Source organism: Protopterus annectens, chromosome 11.part0 (assembly GCF_019279795.1).
Source record: "Protopterus annectens isolate FY-2018-M chromosome 11.part0, PAN1.0, whole genome shotgun sequence".
NCBI classification, from domain to species: domain Eukaryota; kingdom Metazoa; phylum Chordata; order Ceratodontiformes; family Protopteridae; genus Protopterus; species Protopterus annectens.
Window position 1 is genome coordinate 131,643,688 of NC_056745.1, and position 11,109 is coordinate 131,654,796.

General features: G+C 36.5%; 1 protein-coding gene across 4 annotated transcripts in view; it reads right to left on the reverse strand.

Annotated features, from left to right (window-relative positions):
- Nucleotides 1–11,109, reverse strand: part of CACNA2D4 (calcium voltage-gated channel auxiliary subunit alpha2delta 4) — a 2,573,275-nt gene that overhangs the window by 1,919,417 nt on the left and 642,749 nt on the right. For all 4 annotated transcript variants that reach the window (XM_044087505.1, XM_044087506.1, XM_044087504.1 and 1 more), the window contains 3 exons: nt 7,385–7,462; nt 7,207–7,287; nt 3,129–3,203 (listed from right to left, as the gene is read on the reverse strand). In XM_044087505.1, the coding sequence (XP_043943440.1) occupies nt 3,129–3,203; nt 7,207–7,287; nt 7,385–7,462 (234 nt within the window). The remainder of the gene's footprint in view (nt 1–3,128; nt 3,204–7,206; nt 7,288–7,384; nt 7,463–11,109) is intronic.

An 11,109-nucleotide genomic window follows, 5' to 3' on the forward strand; every position in this document is an offset into this window, starting at 1 on the left:
GTGCCTTCTAAGTAGACATAGGTCATCCCTTCAGTAGGAGACAGAGTAAAGGGATACGGCTTTTAGTCTAGCCACATAGGACATGTTGTTTACACCCTGCATTTTTTTTTGTAAAGAACCTTAGAGGCGACTCCAGCTGTTGCAAGTGCCTGGTCAGGTACATTCCAAAATGTACATTGTACTTGATTATAGGTCTGAGGAGGCCAGAGTACAGTGGAACTATAACTTCCTTGGATCTGAATGCTATGCCTTTACACAGAAGGACTTCTCACCATTGTGAACACACTGCAGTCAAATATCAGGCTACTATCTATCTGTGGAGTCCACTCTTAGGGTTGTTTGGTGTTATGCCTTATGAACTTTGGTAGCTGAGACACAATGAGGTGTTGTTTTATGTGTTGTGGTGGGAGTTGTCTGTCTGTGTGCATGCAGAGTTTTTGAGAACTGTGTCTGACAGTCTTTTGAGATTTGGGTAAGTTACATGTGAGCACCTCCAAGTATGTGGATCTGTGTTTCTGGTCCTTTGTATGTACATTGAGTGTTGTATGAATGTAGCTGACAACCTGTTTGGTGTTTTTTGTGTCTTCATGTGGCAGTCTTGTCTCCAGTGACATTGTGTAACTACATATCACATATAGTGTATTCATGCAGAATTAAGGGGTTAATAGTGTACGTAAGGCAATTGTTACATTGCTTCAGGATACCAGTGTCCAGCAAGCTAGATGCAGACAGCAGGAACATGCCTATCTATGATTGCAGGTCCTTAACATGTGTTTTACAAAGGAAAACAATGGGGGGGGGGTTGCAACCCGATGACAGATGGGTACTTGATTAGTGTAATCTACAGCTAACCTATCCATCGATACTGCCTAGCGTGCAAACCACTGGCTCTTTGAGCAGCGATAATTCTAAGTGCTATAATAATGTAATCTAGAGCTAACTAAATACAGCAATGCTGCTCAGCATGCAAACAAGTTGCTCCTTGAGTAGCACTGGACTGTGGAAAAATTTAGAGTAGTTTTTATCAGAAAAGTCCAACTTCTAATGGTTGCATTTATGGTACCAATAAATGCCACTGAGCAAAGCAAACATGGGCATTATATAGAAGCTGAAAAAAAACAAGCTTTAATAGGTATGCCCACAGGCCAATCAGATGAGCACACAGTAGGCCTTCCACCACCAGTTCCCATTTCAGATAAGGGAAATCAGCCCTCTCCTGCCACAAAAGTACAGACTTTATCCCTGTTAATGTAAAATCACTGGTTTGGAGCACAAGTGTTACAGAACCACAGAAGGACATGCCTAAAAGCACTGAAAACAGTAGTTACAGTGTATTTGGGGTACTACAAATGCAGAACAGCAGCCCTTACAGCAGTGGATAAATGCAACTTAAAACTCTAAGCAAATGTAGGAAAAACAATAAAGAGCACAGAAATATTTCAGAATGCAATGAAAACAAGAAATACATGTGCAAAATAATACAATTTCATTTTTCTTGCCAAGAATTGCTTCAAATGCAAACAAAATCTTTCAAATTCTCTGGCATCGTCACCAAACAATGGGTAGCTTTGGAAAATTGAATCATAGGTTAGTTCTAGGTTAACTACCCTTCTGGGCCATTTTAAGCCTAGCCAATTATCCCACCTTAGAATCAAACCTTGTACCTTGTGTTAGTAAGGTAAACTCCTTAACTATTGCACCAACTGCCAACCCATGCCTATTTCAGAACATACTATACCATGCCCTTGTCCAGTCATAAACTCACATGGCTTGTTACTCAGTATAAACAAATAAACCACTCCAACCACTGAATCAGTCATAACAAACTTTAACACAGTCAACAATAAATTAAAACCAATCACTTACATTTATTAGCAACAGGAATAATTCCGAATGACGTAAATCACCTTTTCATTTACCTGATACTTTGGCCAGGTATTCCTTCATAGAATCAATTACAGCAAACACTATGAGAATATGAAATAACAAAACAGCAGAACACACACACATGTATATACCAACACATATACACACAGATGAACACAGACACACACAACTTTTTATAAATAGGATATCTGAAAGGTGCCAGATAGCCTGTATAGCAGAGCATTTGCCTTCTGTATACCATGAATTAAGTAACACAGACAATAGTATCCAGGGTATCTTTATTACATCACACCTACCATGCATCTATCCTGCATACATTGCTTTTAAAGTGCTGTAACACAGCTGCAAACCACATCATAAGCTTCTGTTATGGCATCACAATAGATTGTCAGGAATGTAATTGTGACATTACTGTACTCTGTGACTTTAAGCAAGGGCACAGAAATATGAATAGTTTAGCCATTCTAGGATATATATTTCCTTTAATGCAAAGTGCCCTTGGCAACAAATAATGGAAAAATGAAGTAGAGTCCTAATGGGAAATTCATGCAGAAAGAGGTCTAAATACTGTGATTTATTATCCGATTACATCACTAGCTCTTTAGGTTGACATAAGAAATCTTGAATAATGCCTTTATTATCAGTGAGAGGTCAGTTTATTCCTTTTCTGTTGTTTAATGAAATGCATAGTGGTTTACGGAGAAGTTGTATGACCTATAACTCCTTTGAAGTTTCTATAAATATTAATTTGCGTCCTTTGAGGTATGATACACACTGTAACTCCTAATGGCTTAGCAGCCAGGGAGCCCAGCGATACCATATTCCCTTCTCTGATGGAACTGTGGGGCCTGCTAACACACACACAAGTATAGCACACACACACACACACACACACACACACACACACACACACGCGCGTGCCATGTGTGTCTCTGTGTGAGTGAATCTAAGTAGTAATCTCTCCACGTACAATATATAGATATGTCTGTGTGTGCGTGTGTATGTGTGTGTGTGTGTGTATAGACAGATAGATCACTGTAACCCAATGGCTGTGTCATGCTTAGATTGCAACACTAGCTATATAAAGATCAACTTATTTCTGGCTCCTACTATTATGCTATCATAACATCCACTTCTGCTATGGAATACTGCTGCATGAATATCAAGCAATGAGAAATGAGAAAAATACATACAAACACTCATCTGAAGAAAGAAAAAAACTCCATAGTCATGGTACCTACCAGTGGTCGAAGATCAGGGTGTGACAAGATGTAGCCATTGTTGGTATTAAGGAAGGCATACCCATGTATTCCAAGCTTGAAAGATATAAAGGCAATCACAAAAAACTTAAAATAAATCATACAGTGATTAAAATATGCAATTCTAAAGTCTAAAATGTATAACTTAAATTGTTTAGACTAATTTTCTGTAACCTGTGCAGCTGCACAAATAAAAAATAATTAATATAATTCACTTGACTTCTCATGCATGTCAGCTATTCACAGAACTGATTGTCCATCACAAGCATCATTGTTGCTTTAACAATGCAAATAAAACCTTAATGTAGGCACTAAAATATAATTATCTTAAATAAAATGAAACGGTAAAATTTAAATGTTCCCAATTAGCATTCTTTTCCCTGTACATGCTTAAGCAAACCAGAAACATCAAGTGCTGTTTATCGTTTTTATTAAAATGATTTTTTTAATGGTAAATTAAGATGCTACCTCAGCTTTTCATTTCATATATCAGTCAGATATGTGTTGGCTGCCAGGCTGTGAAATGACTGTGACTTATGCAGAAGGATCAAAGCTGTCAGAAAACCTCAGTCTAATAAGGTGTCTGAAAAAAAGTAATGAAGTCATGCATTTTTTGGGCAAAACTTAAAGTATTCATCCAGAAGTGAAAAGGCCGAACACAAGTGAAGTTAAATTCATTGCTATAGCCCTAGGTTTCTTTTAGTTGATTGACAGCTTTTGTCACAGTAAAGGAATGATTCCCAATGTGTTTTTCCAGGCTATTGGCTACTTCTTCATCTACAGCATACATAGTCTTTGGGGGGGTTTTAAGTTATTGTAATTATGTACTCTTTGGGGAGGGGTTGACGTTATCTCATGCATACAAGAAAGAATTACAATAATCTAACTTCAGGACCTTCTAGTATGCTAACAATTTTCTTAACGGGATATGATCTGGATAAAAATATGCCATGTTCACAATTCAGGATAAATAAACTACACATAACACAGGCCCCTGATCACCCCCACTCCCACCCCCTCCTGACTATAGAGTTTAGCATGACATCTATGCCATGCCATTTCCTTTCTGTTGTCCACTTAAGTACTTACGCAAATAAAAAGATTGCTGTTATTTCCTGGGGACTCTGACATTGTTTTATTATTAAATATGTTTAGCAAGCTGAGTCCTTATCTGCCCAGCTTCTATTTTATTTTTAATATTTTTTCAGCCAATAACCACAGCAGTCTTCCTCATTAGGACAGTGGTAAGTATCCATACCTGTCATGCAGGTGACCACGATCTGAATCCCGGGGGATGGGAAGTTGTATCTTTTTTATCTGGAAGTTAGTGTAGAGGATTAAAGCTATGAGCTTATAACGGTCTGCTTCCTGTAGTCCAGGATTTGATTTCCTGAGCCACAATTTGCCTTCTGTGTGACTCTTAAAAAGTCACATAACCAGACAGTTCTCAGAGGCAGTCGGGAAATTGGGCTGGTTCCTCCGTGATCTGCTAGACAGTGTGCCATTTAACTTCCTTCGACAGCTGTCAAGTTAAAATGGCTGCAGAGTTTAAAGCCTCTCCGTGGTCAGCTGCAGAACTGCTCTGTTATCTATTACTGAAACTTAAGAGTGCAAGTGAAAAATAGATATTAATGCCCCACCAGCCCATCCTCCAAATCCGAAATAATGAAAATATTGCAAAGGTTTGGTGAATCACTACTATCTTCAAGAAGGGAGACAACTCAATGTGTAGAAATGATAAAGACATTGTTTTATTTTCCACTGCAAGGAAAATCCTTGCCTGCCATCTTTAAAGCTGTGCTTCCCATTGCTGATTCAATCTGGCCAGCACCCTGGCATGGATTCAGACCATCTCACTGGACAACAGAGATGGAGTGGGATCCAGACTGACCTTACACTTAATATAAATACGTTACTATGTGTGGAATTGCTTTGTAAATATGCACTATATCTCGTACTTTGTACAAGTGCTTTAGGAATTCCACCTTTCATTTTCATTTAATTTCTAGAGAGATCCAAGGAATATACTGGAAAAGCATTACTTTTTTTTTCACAGACCTGACAAGGCCTTCCTCTTTGTCAGTCATGACACTTTACAGAAGCTCTAGTGAGATTTGCCTCTCTTACTAAATTGTGAATGTTATGAGGCTGCCAAAAGAGTGCATAACTTCTGACACTATATTTAATAGTTCAAAGTGCAGTTACTTTGAGACTTCCGGTATGAATGTGTTATTGTACCTTCTGCCTGCCCTTATTAAAATTGTGGTTCTGATTACTTGAATAGGAGTGCTCACCTTGGCAGATTATAAGGAGTAAATATATGGCTGATGAATATTGAGAGAGGTCTGAAAAACATTAAAACAAGGTTATTGTCCAGCTCACAGCTCTGCAGGAGCAAGAGAGTAACAAACACAAAACAGATGGCTTTAATAGGGAAAGGAGAACCTGCGGAGAGGAAAGGAAAAGCCAGCAGTTTCACTAACAACTATTTTTTTTTTTTTTTAAAGAAAATAAAAATGAAAACAAATGAAAAATAAAAAAATGAAATTGAGAAATTTTTGAAATTATTCCAGAAGCAAATCCCAGTACAGGGATTTCTGGGGGATTTATAAGAATAGTCTTGACATAAATATAGTTTTGCCAGAATAAATCCTACATAACTGCAGTATGCTCTTTACATAGGCCTATAAATGCAGTCAGAGTAAAGCAGACCTATATCTTTATCTTATATCCCATGTTTTAGATGCAGTTTCAGTAAGAGTACTTTCAATAGAAAATAATGTTTCATTGAAGGATACAAATAAATAACCTGCACGCCAAAGTGCTGATAAGGAAGAGACATGCTAACAGAGTGTATGGAACATTTGGTACCAAAACAAAACTTGTTTGGATGGTCCTATGCTTGGGAACCAAGGTTAAAGAGGTGGGCAGAACTTGTAGGAAATTTATAGAGTTTTAGTATTATGTGAGCTACTTTCTAGACAGAAGTCAGTTCATTATTGATATTCAGGAAAATGAGTACAGAAATTCAGTTCAGTACACATATTCAAGTGTCTGAGTACAGAAATCAGGTCAATGTCTAGCAGAAACTACAGAAAACAGGGCAGTTTGTCTTAATTCTGCCACTACAGAAAACAAGGAACAGTTCTGAGTCGTAAGTTACTACACACAGTATAATTCAGTCTGTTTCAGTTTATCAGCACTGCTATTTAAGGCAGTAAGACATGTTTGTTCTCTTGTTGAACTACTTCATCTGCCTCCCTTGTACACTGCTACTACATAAAAAAAAAGTTATCAAACTGAAAGCGAGTAAATACTTTTATTCTGAAAGGTAGAAGAAGATTTGACACAAAGGAGACACTGACATATCTGGCACTTGGTTCAACATCTCCCCAGATAATTAGAAGTGGTTTAAGGTACTTGTAAAACAGGCAAAAAAATCCAACTCATCCATCCTCTTGTAGACATAAATCAGAAGTTTTTTTTATCATGGTTATTTCTAATAGAAATGGGTCACTGCTATCAGGAATTTTGCATGGTGATCAATGTGGGTTTGCAAGAGACAACAAAAGCTAGCAGACAATGTCTTAAGAAGCTGATAATGCATATGGTGGCCAGGCACAGAACTGGTTATCCTAGCATTCAATGCTGAGAAGGAGTTTGACAGGGTTAAATGCAAATACTTGAGCTGATGTGAAGGTGGTGGCTTCCCTTCTATAGTAAGTCTTATAGAAAGACTATACAAAGACACAAGTGCAAGGATAAAAAAATGAATGTCCTTTGCACACCAGGGAAAAAGACAGAGTTGCCTTCTGTCCCCATTGTTATTTGCACTGCACCTGGGGCCTCTAACAATGAAGATGTGAAACTTGGACTATTTAGGGAGACAAGTAGGAGGGAATCCAAAGGAACATTCTATGCTGTGTGCAGATGTTGCTTTGATTATGCTTTCCAACCACAGGATGATACACCTTCTTTATACTGGCTCAGATATTCAAGTTCCAGAAACAGTTAGATGAATGATGATTAAGCAAGTGATGGCAGTGCTTCATTTCCATACCTGGTATCTGGGTGCTAACTTCAGAAGCTCCCTCAGGGGTACATCTGTGCCAACTACTCCAAGAAGAATGCCCTCTGCTCTCTGAATGAAAAATATGAAGACTTTAGAACTGTCCTGATAAACAAAAGGATCACATATTATAAAGGTGTAAGACAGCATTGCAAGTTGAAATACTTACAGTCTCATTCTTCTTGCTGAAAACTGGCATGGCAACAGTGGTCATCAATAAGAGGCTCTGGGCCTGGGAGGCGAAGAGCTGGAGACAAAATGTATGAGAAAGTATGCCTTGAATTAGAACATTGAGAACTCCAGAAACAGTAGCATTAATACTGCTATATTGTCTTCATGTAGTGCTAATACAAGTACTACAATTATTCAAAACTTTAGTGTAATTTTTCCATTACTGTGTATTAACTGACACTTTTTTGTTTATCAGCAAATCATCAATGAATTGGAAATTTAGCTATCAGCCATCCAAAACAACATATATAAAAATATTCCTTTTTTCTTTGCAAGTTCTTACACAGGATAATTTAATCAGACTAAGTTTAAATTGTAACTACTTTCACTAAAGGCGAAGAATGTAAGGATTTTGGTTGTCTCTGTTCTTACCACTAACCATTTGACTGAGAAGATGTTTCGTGATTATTAGTCAACATTTCACAAAACATTAATAGAAGTGAGGAATGAAAAGCCACAACCCATCACTTAGATACATTTTTATTTATCTTTGTTAGCAGGGTTAGTTCCACTAAGCTAGTAACCTCTTTTCAGGGGACATTCTAGGTGGTATTTATACTACTAGGGAAACTTTGCCAAGGGCAGATATTATAGAAGATAGCATATATATAGTTAAAAAAGGGAAGGGTTTTCAAGAATTATTAATGATAGAAAAATTGTGGATGATATTATGAATGTAAAAGAAGAAGCAAAAATTATGATAGGTGATCTTAATAAGGCATTTGATACAACTGGACAGGAAATCTTATGAGTAGTGATGAAAAAATATAATGTAAGTGAGAAAGTTAGGAAATGACGTATATCAGAGTATAGTAATAATAAAGTAAGAATACTTGTAAATGGCTGGTTAAGTCAAGAGGTATATATGAAGAGTGGTATAAGACAGGGATATCCAGCGAGTTTTATACTCTTTGCATTAGCTATGAATGTGAAATAATTTACAAAATGAAGGAGGAGGGGTATATAACACCTGAAGGGTTAAGAATTCCAGTTCTGTTAACATATGCAGATGACATTATAATAACTGCACAAACTTCCACAAATAAGTGTCAAGATGTGACAGGATTGAACTTAAAGATAAAAGTAAAGGTTCAAGTGATGTAGTGAAGAAAGGATCCATCACAGAAAGCTTAAAGACTTACTGTTTAATAGTACATTGTTACCATACAACTTCTGATCTGATATTCTGGAGTTATCATCCTACGTTTTACACATCCATGGAGAATGTTTAAGACCTCATCCATCCAATACTTACCTGCTGCATTTCCATGATTTAAGAAATTAAAAGTTCACTAAGATTAGCACACATTATGAACACCAATCGCAACAGTTACACCACAGCTCATTGGTGCATCCAATGTAAATACGGATTCATTTATACATAGAAGCTTCTCTTATGTGGAGAAATTGCAAGACAAATGCTAAAACTCATATTGTTTCAAACCTTTTGTTTTTGATTAAGCAAATATTTTTGACTACCACCTGCAGAATCTCTCTTAACTTAGTCACAAAGTGATACATTCCACCCAATTTTAATAATTTGTGCAAAGAGGACACAAACGAAACAGAATTTTGATTAAAATGTTGGATTGTGAAAGTAATGCCCCAGGGCTCTAATCTCATCAGCTTTGCTTTTCCTAGAGTTTGACTTTCATCACTTAACCTTATTGTGCATACTCATCATCCCCTGAAAGAGACTCCTGATATAACTAGTCATCAGGGTGAAAAGCTCTACTCTGACAAAGCTGGGTTCTGAGGGCTAATATCCATCAATGCAAAGTCTAAAATAAAACACTGAACAGGAATTCAGGAAATGCTATATAATTAAAGGTTTATAACTTTTGCCACTTTATATTAACAATACTTCTTCAAAGTAAAATGATTTCAGTACTTGTCAAGATTTACAATGAATTCATGCAATCATGTGACAGTAATCAACTGATCCATTAAAACAGATGTCATACTAAAATGAGCTTGTTAATAATGAGTAAAATTAACTTCAAAAACACATAAGATTAAAGTAATGCAACCATAAGCTTCACTTGCCCCCCCTTATGCCAACTAAGTCATTCAAAACATTAACATTGGCAGCATGTAATTTCAGTTGCCACTGAACACGTTCCCCCCTTATGCCAACTAAGTCATTCAAACTATTAGCATTGGCAGCATGTAATTTCAGTTGCTACTTTTCTCTCGTGAACACATTATAGCACCATCTTTCTGATCAGGTTTCTGCTATCAGACACGAAAAGGATTTTTAACTGAAACACAGTTGTGAATGTCTGCATATACCATCCGTGGTGATCTTGGTTGTGGTGTTCTATGCAGGTAAGGCATTTCACAAGATGTCACAAAGAATACATGAGTACAAGTAAGCACTCAGGACCAAAGCACCACCGATACACACACATCCACAACACCTCATTTAAAAAATGTCTACTTTTGTGACTGATAGTGTGGGACCTGATATGAGAGGTGGTGATGCAAATGTTTACGAGTAGAAAGTTATATTAACAAATGAAATTAACTCCCACTGCTGCACATGGTTGGAATGATTCAGTCAGCATAAGTAGTATATTGAAGCTTAGAGCTACTGTGCTTTAATGCTAGGTATTTGGTACTTAATTTTACTTGCATGTTACTCAAGAGCCATTTTTAAAATGACTTTTTTCTGATTGGTTGATTACTGACACACGACTACATAAATTCTGTATACATCTTGGCAAATTTTAAAGTAATTTTGTCTCAGAGAAATCTCATACTGTGCAGGTATAAAAGTACTATTTTTTTATTAAACATTTTCCTGTTTTCCTTTTCAATCTGCTGATTGGTGCATGTCTAATAAATAACCATCTCCTAAGTTTTACTTTAAATTATATCATTTTTATCTTTAACAAATTACATAAAGCCTACAATTGTATTTGTCCCACCGAGTGCCATCAATTATTGCCGTATAAAATGAGATTTATTTATGCAGGCTCATTCTTAGTTAAACTGAGGCTATGATTTCATTACCAGTCAAAGAATGATCATTCATGTAGGTTTCATGATGTCCTAATTTACACTGCTAGGTAAATATGTCAGTCTTTACACAGTTCTAATGTTAAACTGTACTGTGTTTATACAGTCCAAACATACTCGACATTCTATGCCTCCTGTCAAGTGTCATCTCCGAGGCATCCTTACTATGCCATATGACAAAATATATATACCACAGGTAAGTGTATACCTCATGCATTATTTGTGAGAGCTGTCATTTTTAACTGTTATATATCATTCCTTAATAGGGTAAGTCTTCCAAATGTAGAGATACCCATGTCATTCAGAAAATATACTTGTAACATTTACCATATCATGAATTTTAAAAAGTATAGTACAAACACTTTCATACTAATGAATAAGTTCTAACCCAATGCTGTTTGTGTTTTTATAATACACTTATCTTAGAGGTTGGGGCAATTGCTTGTATATATATATCTACATGCATAATATAACATCATCCCATACCATTGACTGAAATTGCTCCCTACACCCCTTTATCTCTGAATATATTAATTCCAATACCATACAACAAAGGTAGTAAGAAGAAATTTCTTTAACTCTGCCATTTCAAATGGGCAGGATCTTAATGAACAAGAAACACCAGAAATAAAACTTCTAGTT